This window comes from Sturnira hondurensis, unplaced genomic scaffold (genome assembly GCF_014824575.4).
Source record: "Sturnira hondurensis isolate 20B ecotype Veracruz unplaced genomic scaffold, ASM1482457v3 Scaffold0019006, whole genome shotgun sequence".
Classification (NCBI taxonomy): Eukaryota; Metazoa; Chordata; class Mammalia; order Chiroptera; family Phyllostomidae; genus Sturnira; species Sturnira hondurensis.
In genome coordinates, this window is record NW_028091637.1 from 4989332 (window position 1) to 5004053 (window position 14722).

General features: G+C 42.2%; 2 protein-coding genes across 8 annotated transcripts in view; one reads left to right on the forward strand and one right to left on the reverse strand.

Annotated features, from left to right (window-relative positions):
• The window catches only part of NGLY1 (N-glycanase 1), a 43738-nt gene extending 42874 nt beyond the window's left edge, over positions 1-864 (reverse strand). For 2 of the 4 annotated variants that reach the window (XM_037070861.1, XM_037070863.1), the window contains exon 1: positions 623-864. In XM_037070861.1, coding sequence (XP_036926756.1) covers positions 623-753 — 131 coding nt within the window. In that variant the 5' untranslated portion in view covers positions 754-864. The remainder of the gene's footprint in view (positions 1-622) is intronic. The other 2 variants (XM_037070862.1, XM_037070860.1) reach the window with 2 other exon arrangements.
• OXSM (3-oxoacyl-ACP synthase, mitochondrial) lies at positions 438-11539 on the forward strand. Of its 4 annotated transcripts, none has more exons than XM_037070864.1 (5): positions 438-643; positions 1452-1558; positions 3999-7531; positions 8300-9412; positions 11067-11539. In XM_037070864.1, the coding sequence occupies exons 4-5, from the start codon at positions 8430-8432 to the stop codon at positions 11467-11469; spliced, it is 1386 nt and encodes a 461-aa protein (XP_036926759.1). In that variant the 5' UTR covers positions 438-643; positions 1452-1558; positions 3999-7531; positions 8300-8429; the 3' UTR covers positions 11470-11539. The 4 variants fall into 4 exon arrangements, with proteins under 4 accessions (XP_036926759.1, XP_036926762.1, XP_036926760.1 ...); XM_037070867.1 differs by having other exon boundaries at positions 3999-7581; positions 11067-11469; XM_037070865.1 differs by having other exon boundaries at positions 1452-1554; positions 11067-11469.
• Positions 11540-14722: the final 3183 nt, after the last annotated feature.

The following is a 14722-nucleotide window of genomic DNA, read 5'->3' on the forward strand; positions in this document are numbered from 1 at the left end:
AATTCCTATTGAAAGACTCAGTCTTAAAGTGAAATCTAGATACTAACGTGAAAATTGTAACTTTAAAGTAATGCAGTTAACAAGGTTTCAATCAACAAAAACGCCATAAAAAGGTAAAAAAAAATCACACCATTTCAGGATTGTGCTTACTATTAGGATTTCACAAAATGTTGAGAAGAAAACATTCTGTCAGTATCTAACTTCTGATAAGCCTATGGAAATGTAAGGCTCCCAGGTCGGGAAAAATCCAGGCAGTGGGAATGAAAGGCTGTTTACCGTTTCCGGCCTGTCACATAAAACTGTTAAACACGCCGATCAGAGGCAGGTGTTTGGGGGCACGCCTTCCCACCGCTCTCGCCCTGCCATCCCCCCGAGCCCTACAGTCCGGCCAGTGCACCCCGACATCAGTCAGGTGCCAAGTCACAAGTGCAAAAAAACTTCCTCTTTCTTGGGCAGGGGTGGGGCCTGGCCGGATCTCCAGGCCCCTGACCCGCGGGCGGCGGCGCTGAGTCACAGCCAGGTCCCTATCCCCCTGGTGTCTCCGCCCTCCCGGGCCCCGGCCGGGCGCCCCCAAACCCTGGCTGAGCAGGCGCAGCACCCGCCCGGCCCCGCAGCTCCGCACCTGAGGATGTTGTCCGCGTAGGTGAGCAACAGCTTGGAGGCTTCCAGAAAGGTCTCCGGCGTGTTCTGGCACAGCTCGGCCACCGCCGGGGACGCGGAGTCCGACGAGCTGCCCAGCGCCGCCGCCGCCATGCTTGAGCGCCTGCGGCCGTCGCCGCCCCTCGTGTGCCGCGTCCCGCACTGAGCAGGCGCCTCAGCGCGCGGCCGCCCCTGCGGCGAGCCGGGAGGGGTTGGGGGCTGTGTGCGGGGGCGGGGGACTCGGTCTGGAGGGGGTGGTGCGGACCTGATGGGAGGGGCAGGTCTTGGTCGGCGAGGGCGGGGGTCTTGGCCCGGTAACTGGCGTGGGGTAAGGCGAGGGCCTGGTTGGGGGGGGGCGGGGGGGCGCGGGGGCGGGGGGCGAGGGGGTGTTCAAAAGGGATTGGGGGCTCTGCGAGTAGGGGCGGGTCAGGGGGCCAGACCACGTGGAGGGTGGGTACGTGGGGCTATAGGCGCGTAGAGAGGGGCGGGGCTTGGGCGGAGGAATCAAGGTGACTGTTCTCTGGGGGCAGAGTTCTCGGCCTCGGCTGGGTGTGGTGTGGGGTTCGGGGGATCAGGGTTTTCGCTAGGATGGGCAGGGTCTGGTTGTCAGTCCCGCGGGCTTTGACCGGAAAGGGTGGGTTCTTGTTGGTCAGTATGTTGGATTCGGGATTTACTCTGGAGGACTGACCGGGTGCCCGCCTGGTGGTCAGGGCTGGGGGAGGGATTCTCCCCCTCCAGAGGTGAGGAAACCTCCTAGGCTCTCACTCGTCCCCCTCCCCCCAATAAAACAATCTTACAATTCATTCTCCAAGATTGCCAGGCCTTCCTGGATAGAAGTGACGAAAGACTCCAGAAGGAAGGAGCAACAAACGTTCAAAAACAAATGACTGGCAGTAAAACGCTGCTGGGTTTCTGGTATGTGAATTATTTCTAGAGTTACGTGAATGCTTGAAAATCACTTGCGTAAGTCCCAGCTCAAATAGCATGATGGCTCTTTAAAGAAGTTTTTCAAACTGCAGGTTGCAATATGGTGTTTTGTGGACTCAGTTTACCCAGTAGTGTGACCAGCATTAAACGCAGACACAATAAGGACAAAATAGAATAGAATGTGGGGAGAGGAAAGACAATAAAAATATAGAGAGTAAGGGTAAGTGTTGTTTTGTGACTCTGTTTTGCAGGTAGATCATGAGGTCAGTGTCATTCCTTTTAGACCATGAATCTCAGCCTCTATAATCCATTCTCAACCTTATCATGCCCTTAAAAAATGTATTTTACCAATGAAATTCCGTTCCTAACCTCAGCAAATATTTGTCTTGATTTTATGTTTTTGAGAGAAGTTACCTAAGTAACTTCTTTAACTGTTCTTTATTTACCTTTTGTTTGCTTTGAAATTTTCTTCTCGTATCTATGAGCAAGGCCCTCAGCTATGCCATCTACTTCAGTTACACTTCATCTGTTTATTTGTGAGTTTTTAATAAATATGTACGGTTTATACATTTTTTATTTATTTTTAGAGAGAGGGGAAGAAAGGGAGAAAGAGAGGGAGAAAAACTTCGATGGGAGAAACATTGATAGGTTGCCTCTTGTTTGACCTTTAACTGGAGACTGAACCAGAAACCCAGGAATGTGCCCTGAGCAGGAATCAAACCCTCGACCTTTTGCTTTGCAGACTAATGCCCAACGAACTGAGTCACACAGGTCAGGGCTAAATATGTAGGTTTGTGGACCAGCTTCAAAGAATAGTTGTTTAACTGATAGTACATTGGGAGCTGCTATAACTAAAATTTTCAGTGACTTGACACAGAGAAATGGCTTTCATGCTCATGTAACAGTTTAGTAATATACGTGCCATTAGTCAAAAGGCAGCTTTCCTCCATGTACTTATTCAGGGATTCAGGCTCCTTCCACTCCATTGAATAGAGGTCAACAAATATTGTCTGTAAAGGGTCAAATAGTTTAAGGTTTTGTGGCTATAAGGTCTCTGTTTCAACTATTTAACTTTGTCTATGCAGTTGTAGTTCCAAAGACAACATTTTAAAATGTATGTGCTTAGCTGTGTTCCAATGAAACTATTTAGAAAAACAGCTGGCCTGCTGGATTTGACATATAATTTGCTAAGTTCTGGAATAGAGAGATTTATAGTGACTTCTGTACTAGTTAACAGTTGGGCAAAAAGAAGGCCTACTTGCTTAACTATGTGGGCCCAGAAATGACATACTGCATTTTCTCTAGCATGCTGTGGAAAAAAATGAAACCCCATCTAGCTAAAGGAGAGCAGGCTGGGAAATGTAGTTACTCCCTGGCTGGACAGGTACCACCCACCACTCTAAAAAGATGAAAGGTTGGGGTCTGGGGTTAAAAATGGCTGTTTCTACCACAAATTACATTCCTCTTAATTGTTCTTTTTTACCATTAACACATTATCCTTAGTATTTTTTTAAAGATTTTGTTTATTTATCTTTAGAGGGGAAGGGAAGGGGAAAGGGAGAGAAATGTCAATGTATGGTTGCCTCTCGTGTGTTCCTGCTGAGAACTGGCCTGCAACCCAGGAATGTGCCCTGACTGGGAATCGAACCTCGATCCTTTGGTTCGCAGGCCTGTGCTCAATCCACTGAACTACACCAGCCAGGGCTATTCCCAGTATATATCCTTATAACAATTGTGCACGTTTTAAAATACTGGATAGTTTTAATGATTTTATTTAAAAAAACTACACTTCACAAAAATAAAATCGAAGGAGGAAACCCAGTGTACTCATATACAAAACATGAAAGTGGCGGTGCTTTTGAATTGAAGCAGGAGTGTGTTTATATGAGGGACAGAATGCCATCCCCTTTGCCATCCCCTTGACAGAGATAATGGCCTTACGGTACTTCTGGGGGGGATGTGCAGCCACAGTGTGAAAACCAGTGTCATGGACTTAATTCTGTAATAATAACATACAGTTCATAAAATCACAGAAATCATCATTTTAAGGGTAGATCAGTACTTTATTTTAAATCACCTGAAATTTAAATTAATCCAAATTACTCTTCACCAATACTTCATTAAAGTTCTTGAGTAATTAGTCTCTCTTGGACACCCCCATTTAGGAAGCTATTAAGGTAATTTATTATAAGGGACTTTGACTCATTCTTTTCCCCATCTGCTTCTTCCACTTAAGTCAGGCTGAAAATATTTTGATTTCTTAGTTTCTTTTAGAACAAAAATTGAAAATATTAAGCTACCCTTAATCTCTTTATACCCACTATCGTTCAAGCAACTGAAGGATGTTCTATATTAAATCAACTTTGAATTTCCATTCCATTTTTTACTTGATTTTTTTTGGCTCCCAAATAATGTTGTTGTCTTTTTTTCAGGATTCTAGCTTTATAGCATACCATCTTTAGAATGGAATAGAAAGAAGAAACTATTACATTTTCCCCATGTTTGGTTTTGTCAAAAAGAAGAAAATACTGAACTCGATAAAGATCATCCGCAAGAGATGGGTTGAAGCCTTACAGGAATTGTTATGGCGATTCACCTTTGTGTGATTGTATTAAGTGATTCACCAACAATTATTTGTTGTATACCTGTTTTGTGCAAAGTAGTCAGGGACAGAGGACATAGATTTTTAATCTAGTAGGAAAGACAAAAATAATATCTCTCTGATGATAGCCCTTTAGTATGTAAAGGTTTCTGATGAAACAAAAAAGTTATTTTGAAAAGCAAAACAACATTATTTAGTAAGAAATGTACAAAGCAGTGTTTGTATACGAGCCAATACAAGGGTGTGTGTTCATTCATTCATTCATCCATTGGCTACTAAATGCCAAGCACCATGGTAGGCAATGAGGCAGTGAAGGAGATAAGCCAGGCCCTGCTTCATGGAAGTCATAAGCTTACAGCAGTTTTTACACCAGCAACAGCAGCAACACAAGGGAACTTGTCAGAAAGATTCTCAAGCCCCATCTTTAAAGGTGAGGCCCTGCAATCTGTGTAGCAACAAGCCCTTACAGTGATTTTGATGCACAATAAAGTTGGAGAACCAGCTGAAAGGAAAGCGAATTTCATTGACCACAGTTTCATGGACAAGGAAGAGTTTGAATAGTATCCCTTACATTTGGAGGGTAAGGAGATGCGGGAGGAGAGGGTTTCCTAGCTGTGGGAGAACCTCCCACACTTAATCGGGACAGCACCCTAGCAGTGTTTTCAACATCTCCTGTATCTCTCTTCGGCGCCATTTCCTCACTTCAAGTCCTCATCACCTGTTGTTCAGTCTTAAGTCGATTCCCATGTGCATCTCCACATCCCTCAGATCTCCCTTGCCCACTGCTGCGAGAGAGATCTTTCTAACTCACACATTTGGTCATGTTATCCTTCTGTTAAAATGTTACCTATGGGGAGCAGTGGCGGCGTCGGAAAAAAAGTTACCTGTGGCACTCTAAGGTTAGATGGTGTCAGGAACCAGCAAGTAACTTCAATGTACGAAGTGGCTTTGCTGAAGACAAAAAGATGTAGAAGAGACCCTGGTGAAGGAAATAGTTGACCATATCTTTCCTAGAGGAATTTAGATTCAGTAAGAGATTGCAGTCCAAATTAGACCAGGACTGCCAGTCTGTCATCTGTGACCTATAGGCTGTAATCTAAAATCTTCAACATGACACCCAAGATTTTTTTGTGATTGTCCCTGCTTTACTCATACTTTTACTGTTGCTTTGTCACATAACTCAGATCTAACATTGGCCATTTGAACTACTAGTAGTTTGTGGCAGATGACCACGTCTCCAGGCCTTTGTTCTACTCCACCTGTCAGAATGCTCTTTCCCACCCAATTTACTAGGCATCCATTTACTCATTTTCAAGGTGCAGCTCAAGGATCACTTTTTTAAGGCTTTTCTGAATTTGAAAGGTAGCATTGATCTACTCATTCTCTGTGTTATTATAATTCTATTATATTCTTCCACACTAGCACCTGTTGCAGTAGTTTGCACACACGCTTCCATGGCTGTCTCCCTCTATTGGACTGTAAACTTCTCGAAAGCAGTAACACGTCCTACTCATTTTTGTATGGCAGCTTCTAGCATAAGGTGGGAGGAAAATGAATGTTGAAGAAAAGAAAGTACGATCAAAGATACAAAGATGAAAACATAAAACTAAAGTCAACCCAAAGATAGTAAAAGTTTTGCTGGGTAGAATTCCATTTAATAGAGGGGAGCTATGGCTAAAAAGATTGTTTGAAATAAGATTACAAATAGTCTGAGCAGGAGTCTATGTTAAATGTAGCACTTTTGAAGATTTTGATGGAGGAAAACATGGTGTTATATAGCAAGGAATATGGTAGTAAATCACAGCCAATAAAATAAGATTTCCCACCTCTTTCCAAATGAAAGAGAAGATAAGAGGTAGAATTAAAGATGAAATGACTTTTTGAGGTTTGACTTTTTTTTTGGTGTGTGGTTTGACTTTTTGACAAACTGTAATTGATTTTTCACTTATCCAAAATAATTTTGTAATATTACAGAAGAAAAATAAAATAGCACATTAAAACTGTACATTTCATATGACTTCATCTTTAAAATGTAGGTCTTTTCACACTGATTTTAAAATATATTACAAGGAAAAGAGGAAGTTTGGGTATTTATCAAGTTTTAAGTTATTTTATAACTACATGCATTTATCTTAAAGTAACTATTGTCATTGAATGAAGGTCATGCTGAGAAGTGATTGAATGGGTCTTGGATTAAGAGTGACTTGAGGTCATACTCGGCTTCACTGAACTATTTTAGATAAAATATGAAACTAATTTAAATCCAGTGCTAACCAGGAAAAGCTAAATTTGACCCGTATTTTTCTCCGGAGCTGGGAAAGAAGGCTAAGCACTCTAGTTGGAAGCAATTACTTCAAGAGACTTTGCTCAGAAGAAAGCAAAAACAGACATTCAGACGCAGATCATATAATCAATCATTTAAAGAATAGGATACCAAACTCACACCTGTGAGGGCATGTGAGCAATGCAGATGGTTGTCTAAATGCCACCTTGCTGATTCTTGCCTCTTAAAGTATTTCCGTAGTATATTTTCCATTCAGATTCATAGCCAGCTGTGGGCAGATAAAGATATTAAACTTTTCAGACCCTTAGAAATAAACTTCTATATTCTTCTGTTGTCTCTTTTTTGTCAGACATTGAGTGTGGTATTTTGAGCACTGCTTCAGAACCAATGACAATTTTTAAAAAGTAAAAATAACTATTATTGCAAAAGCATTATTCATTGTAGAAATGTCACAAAATATAGTGACTAGTGCTAAACAAAAAAATAGAGGATAATATCACGATCATTGTACATCCTTGCAGACCTTTAAAAAACCTAAAAATATACACGTTTTGGGGGTAATCTGTTTCTCCTAACATAGTTTCAACATCTTTGCACATTAGTATTCATTTACAAAATTATTTTAAAGTTTCACAGCATTTAGATGTACCCACAGAATACACAATCATTTTCTTGGTGTTAGGCATTTTGCTTACTTCTCTTTCACGACAATAATTCTGGGAGTTACATTAATAACTTTAAGGCTTAAATTACTACGATTGCAGTAGAATATTATGGTGTTCCTTCTCCCACAAGATGATGCGTAGGCATTATTATTTCACAAAACAAAATTCCCCTTGTGATGCCATCTTATCCGTTAGGTGCGAGTTCTTGATTAATTTCGAATCCGTAAGGTGGCGCGGGCGGCGCTCCTGCCAGCGGCCCGACGCCGTCTCCTCCCACAGTCCGATCTCCGCCAAGGTGACCGCTGAAGCGGTTTCGGCCGTAAGGCGTGCCCGTGCACGCGCATGTGCGGACCTGCGCGTGCGCTTGCGCACTCGAGGACGGCGGCTGTGCGTGCGGCCAGAGGGCTAGTGAAGGTATTTTGGCTGCTGTCTAGTCTTATTCCTCCCTGCCACCGCCAAATCAGGTCGGGATAAGATTGGGAGAGGGGAGTCTAATGACCTGGGCTTTGGTTGCTTTCTTCCGGTGGGTGTGATCGTGATCCTTCTTGAGAGGAAGTGCCGGGGGTTTGGCCACACCCCTTTATTCTTGCCCATGGTCTACGTGGTCTGGAAACCCTGGTAATCTCCACGTTTTGAAGATCAAAGAAGTCTACTTACTCCCACCTCAAAGAATAGGCCCTGAAGTATGTGTAGAGCCACTGACACCAGAAATGCCATTTAGAATAAGGTCTCGGTAAACCTGAAAAAGGATGCTTCCTGCAGTCCATATCAGGCTTATAGTGCCTTTATAATATTTTTCATGGTATGATTCCTGTTTGGTGAGTTGCTTGAATCCTCATTTCAGCTGTCTTGGAATGTTAGGGTACTTAGAGACTAAAAACAGAGCTAAGTCCAAATAGGTGGTCTGATGGTAACATATATAAATTAAAATGATATAACAGCGGCATGAAACTCATTTTCATCCAGGGCCACATCAGCCTCCATTGCCTTCAAAGGGCTGAATGTAATTTTAGGACTGTATAAATGTAACTATTCCTTAGTAATTAAGCAAGAGCTCTGTGCTGCTGCCAGATGGAAGCGAGGTGCTGGCCGGATAAAGCAAGGTGGAGGGCCAGATTTGGACCCTGGGGCCTGTGGTTGCCACCTGTGGTATAACATTATTTTCCCTGTACTCATTAACAGCTCACACCAAGCACCTGAAACAACACCTTGGCTATTGTTTCTTACACCTCTAAGCTATTTAAACAACACTACTTCCTGGGCGTTGGTGGTCTGTTACTGGAGCGTGTTTCCCATCATCTGAATCTCAACCATGTTTTCAAGCTGCTTGCAGAATGTGCTAAAAATTACAAACCCTCATCTTCTATATTCAGGATTCTGCCACCAATTACTAAGAAATAAAAGGAGGTTGTTCGGATCTGTGCCAGCATCTAGATTGCGCAGGCGGGTTGTCATTACAGGCATTGGCTTAGTGACCCCTCTTGGTGTTGGAACTCAACTGGTATGGGATCGTCTGATCCAAGGAGAGAGTGGAATTGTTTCACTGGTTGGTGAAGAATATAAGAGTATCCCTTGCAGTGTTGCTGCTTATGTGCCAAGAGGTCGTGATGAAGGTCAGTTCGATGAACAAAACTTTGTGTCCAAATCAGATATCAAGACCATGTCTTCGCCCACCATTATGGCCATTGGGGCTGCAGAGTTAGCCCTAAAAGATTCTGGCTGGCATCCTCAGTCAGAAGCTGACCAAGTGAGTACTGGTGTTGCAATTGGCATGGGAATGATTCCTCTGGAAGTTGTTTCTGAAACTGCTTTGTTGTTCCAGACAAAAGGTTACAATAAAGTCAGCCCATTCTTTGTCCCCAAGATTCTGGTCAATATGGCAGCAGGCCAGGTCAGCATTCGATATAAACTCAGGGGCCCCAATCATGCAGTATCTACAGCCTGTACCACAGGAGCTCATGCTGTGGGAGACTCTTTTAGATTTATTGCCCATGGCGATGCTGACGTGATGGTGGCTGGAGGTACAGATTCTTGCATCAGCCCTTTATCTCTTGCTGGGTTTTCCAGAGCCCGGGCTCTGAGCACAAACTCTGATCCTAAGGTGGCATGTCGACCATTTCACCCAAAGAGAGATGGTTTTGTAATGGGAGAAGGTGCAGCTGTGCTGGTGCTGGAAGAACACGAACATGCTGTTCAACGAGGAGCTCGGATCTACGCAGAAGTTTTGGGCTATGGACTGTCAGGTGATGCTGGTCACATAACCGCCCCTGACCCGGAAGGAGAAGGTGCCTTAAGGTAAAGTCTTGTTTTTCCTTTTCATTCAAAATGTTTATTCAAATAAGACATTTTATTTGGAGTGTCAAATCAGGGGAACTTGTACTATCATCTCGTCTTGGTGTAGGGTATCTCTGTTGTTCCATTTTAGCCTAAACAAAGTGTTTTTGAGTTCTTTGTATTATGCAATACTTTGCATAAAAGTATTTGAAAGCATTTGAAAATCCTTAGAAAAGCTGGATTTTAGCTAAGGCCAAAAGTTGTGAAGAAGGCCATGTGTGCCTTTGTGAACTTTTCATACCTCCAATTGTGCTTAACAACTGTCAGGCTGCTCTCTCTCACACCCCTCCACTCTGGCCCTTCGTCAGGCTTAGACAGTAAAAGTCAGCCCTTCCCTCTAGATGTGTCTGGTTTGTGCTCAAAGTCTGATTCTGTAGGCCTAGAATGGTGGTTGAGCTTCTGTTTTTCTGACAAGCTCCCAGGTGTTGCTAATGGTACTGCTCTGAGGACCACACTTTTCAAAGCAAGTTGTTAGCTGCCACTGTAGAAGAGATAGTGAGTTAAGTTAAAGAAAAGAAATCCCTGCTAATGTGTTAGCTGAATGGTTAGCCTGCTTAGATCAAACTATATTGTAATGGGTTAAATTAGCCAGGGGTTGGCAAACCTTTCTGTAAAAGGACAAATAGTAAGTATTTTTGGCTTTTGGGCCATAAGATATCTGTCACAACCACCCAACTCTGCCTTCTAGTGTGAAATCATCCATAGATAGTACATAAGTGAATGGGTGTTTTCCAGTGAAACATTGTTTTCAGCAACAGGCATCTGACCAGGGCCATAGTTTACTGATCCCTGAATTAATACTTTTGAGTTTTAGTGAGTTGTCGCTAGTGCTAGAGATGTGAAGTAGCCAGCTAGTTGAAGAAATAGTTATGTTTAGATGAAACTTTTTAAGCACACTATATTCTAGGCTGCCTCTTAAGGAAATATGCCCAGCCCAGAGATTGGAACTAAAAAAGAAGGTGTTGACATGCAAGAGATTTTTCAATGGTTTTTCCAGGAAAATGTTTTATTTTTGGATTTGTTTGTTTGTTTTTGGCTTGGCTTTGAACTTTATTTCAAATTCTTACAGCCTAAATAAAGAGGATTTTGAAAGGTTATTTGAAACACTGAAGTAATGGTACAGATGTTTTTAGATTATTGGGACATATGCCAAGTTTTACTTTTAAATGTGAGGGAAAACGTAAAGCACGGTTATAAAATTTGTCTCCACATTTTAAATCTACACACACACATCCATGCATGCCCACAGTTACACACATCCCACGGACAAAAATTCCTGGAAGAAAAGTTCTTCTAGACTTGAATCAATGTGTGTTTTTCTCCCAAGGGAATAAGTCATTTCAGAGAAATTAAAATACATTTTTTAGAGATTATAAAATCTCTAGGCTTCTATGTTTATCTCTTGGTGATGAATCTGTCCTAGGTACTGGGGGTGAGTCATTATTCCCAAGCAGATGGCATACTAACTCACGTGGTAATCCAAGATAGGGTTCTGTTATTAGGATTATTTTCATCCAGTGTACTTGGATATTTCTTTCACATCAGCCATACAGATAATGAATTATGTGTTAAAATTAAACTTGGTTCTGATAAATGTCTTTTGTTATTTTATTAGATGTATGACAGCTGCTGTAAAGGATGCAAATTTAGAGCCCAAAGAGATATCCTATGTCAACGCGCATGCTACCTCCACACCGTTAGGAGATGCTGCTGAAAACAAAGCCATTAAACACCTTTTCAAAGACCATGCCCACGCCCTTGCCATCTCCTCAACTAAGGGAGCCACGGGACATCTGCTGGGAGCGGCAGGGGCGGTTGAGGCAGCGTTTACTGCCCTGGCTTGTTATTATGGAAAACTACCACCTACTTTAAACCTGGACTGTACAGAACCAGGATTTGATCTCAATTATGTTCCACTAAAGGCACAGGAATGGAAAACTGAGAAAAGACGTATTGGACTCACCAATTCCTTTGGTTTTGGTGGTACTAATGCAACACTGTGTATTGCTGGCATGTAGGACGAATCATTTGTAATTAAGCATTGATTTTTAATGTTATATACAAACTGTATGAAGTGGAAAAATATTATGTTTGTGTAAATGCATATACTTACGTGACATTATACCTTTATCTGTGTCAGGGTTTCTCAGTCTTGGCACCACTGCTTTGATTCTTTGTTGGGGAAAGGCGGGTTGTCCTTTACGTTGTAGAATACTCTCTATGTGCTGGATTGCAACAGCAGCTCCTTCCTCGGCTGTGACAACCAAAAATGTCTCTAGACATTGCCAAATGTTTTCTGGGGTGCAACACAGCCTCCATGTGAAAAGCACTGGTCTGTGTTTTTCTGACATTCTAGAGGGAGCAATTCTTTATGACATTTCATCTGCTCTTGTCCTCTAAACATTTGGTGAGTAGCTACTTTGTGCTAGGTATGGTTGCTGCGTGGTACGACTCCAGGCATACCATTCCATACAGTACATAGGAAAGGAATACAAATATAATGAAGCTCGTATCATTGATCCACATTCTTTGAGTAAAGCAGACAGCTAGCAATGATCTACCGTATTTTTGAACCATAAGACACCCCTAGATTTTAGAGGAGGAAAATAGGAAAACATTTTTTGAAGAAAAAATGTAAATATTTAATAACATAAATAACATAATATTTCACCAATGTAAATGTAAACAGAAGTCAACAGCAGCATTAACAACCATTATTCCTCTCAAATTTGGAGGGGGTGGGTGGGTCTTATAGTCCGAAATACTGAAAAATATGGTATTTACCCCTTACTTATCTAGCTCTCTTCATATTATCTATGCTAAGATTTAGTAAATTAGTGGAATTTTCCTGAATTCCCAAACCATCAGTTCTCTGAAAAAAGGAAGTGAAATTAGTTTGGCATTTCTTGTTCTTTCTGTACTGATGGCAGTACCTAGTGATTAATGGAGGTAAGGGTCCTTAGGAGGTGGGTCAGAACTTGGTGATCCAAGCCACACCCCCTGGGCCCACCTCTAACTTGACTGCAGCAGTGATAATTAGTGCTTGTGTTTGCCTCCAACATTTCTCCGCAAGTGCTGCTGTACTTCTACTTTTCCACCTTGAGGCTTTTTCTGAAGCCAGTGCATCCCATTCAACTCCACTGGCTGGAAGTGTTGGGATGGGAAGGGGCACAAGTTCCCTAGAAGCAACTTCTGAGGGATGGGAGTTGGTGAATAAGTGTCTCAGCCTCCTTCTGAGGGGTATCTAAGGTTTTATGCAATTTATCAAAGGGTTTTGAGTGAACTAAAACTTCAGTATTCACAGTATCAACCAGGTCAACAATACCTGCCTTACTGGCTTTATTTTCTGCCCTGCTCCCACTCCCTGATTTTTAATCCTGCTTCCAGGATTCACATTTCAATCTAATCACCTTGTTTTAGGGTCTGCTCTCTGGAGAACTCAGACTAAGGAACTTAGTGTTGCAATAGGTGTTTATATATCAAAGGGATAGAGTGAATAAATGGTTAAATGGGATGTGTGTCTGCATTCATTTCTGCAGAAGTCAATAGAATGTCCCACATTTTAATAGGCTGAATATATTGCCTGTCCACTTACCTTGACTACAGCACTTAGTCCTTTTACATCTAAGACTTCAGCCACGTTCATTCAACAATCAGGTTTAATTCTCATTTGGCATGTGTTGATTTGTTCAACTGAAATTTGCTGGGTACCAACCCTGAATCTGGTTTTGTACTGGCCACCAATGATAAAGCGTTGTGTCAGGGGAGGTTTCCTAAAAGAAGCTGAAGCCACAAGGGTGAACAGGTCTTAGCCAGGTTAAAGGGGAAGAAAGTCAAGGAAGGAAGATTATTCTGGCCAGGAGAAACGTAGCGTGGAAAGGTTGGAGAAGTTAGAACATTTATACTAATAAATGCATATGACTTGACATGGGGTCAGTAGGTGATAGAAATCTCCACCAGAGAATCTGGTGGAAGTCAGGTCACAAAGAACCTGACATGTTTTCTGAAGGTTGTAAGAGCAATGGGAAGGTTCGGAGTGTTAGGATGGTTTCATGATGTGCCATCTTGACCAGGCTGAACTACATTTCCCAGAATTCTTTTTACTTTATTTATTTATTTTTGGTTAGGACTGACCTTAAGAGCGTCTTGTGAGAGATTTTGAAAGCGGGAGTGAAGCTCCAGCCATTTTGTAGTTCACACAGGTTGTGGCTTTGCTGGCACACCGTGAAGTGAGGCAGAGGCTGAGCCTGCAGCGGCCTCGCCTTCTCCGGACCCTCAGTTTCCGTGACTCCTGGGCCAGGAATGTGTTTAGCTCCATAATAATGAAGGGCCCTAGCTTCTCCCCCAAACCTGCCAAGATCAGAAGCAGCAAGAACTGGCAGGTTTCAGTTCGTCAGGGGGACTTTACATCCACCTTCCCGACTGCCTGCCTTGTGGGTTCAAACTAACCGCAGCACCAGAAAGGAATGGGTTTAAGTAATTGCCCAATTTACTAAATGGTCACTTAGGCAAATACAATCTCTTGAAACCCCTGGGTATGCTGAATATCTTGTTGACTTTCCTCTATGGTTTCAAACTTAGTTCATTAAAAATACTGAAAATATCAGTGGGAGAAAAGGAAGAAAATAATGGGTTGATGTAACAGCCTTATAGAGACTGTTCAACCAACTCTTATTACTGTGGGAGGTCAAATTCCTGTAATAACTATCTCTTTATATTTATGTCTATCTTAGTGGTTCTGTTTTTTTAATTAAACCCTGACTGATACATGTGAAGAAGAATGATAGTTACTGTGAGTGATGATCACGTTTTGTTTTAGAACCGTCATTCCAACTGCAGAGTGAAGAACAGATTGGAGGGAAGCTTGGTTCCTATAATGGGATCCAGTAAGAAGAGTATTGGAAAATCCAGGTAAGAAAAGATGGTAGCCTGAATAACGCAGGATATCTTGACCCAAGATTCTTTGGAAGTTGAAGATAGTGCGATTTTTAAAATCAACTTTTACTCCAGCATCATTTATATTCCACAAAAGGCACCCATTTTTAAGTGTGGCGTTAAATGAGCTTTGAGAAAGGCATACACACACTTGTGTGACTACTACCTCAATCAAAACATAGACCATTTTCATCACTGCAAAAACTTCCTGTGCCCTGTTGTGAGTCGCCCCAGTGCCAGACAGTCCCTGAAGAGCTTTCCTTCACTGTAGATAAGGTTTGCCTTTTCTGGGGTTTTATATAAATGGAGTCACAGAGAATATACTTGTTGATGTCT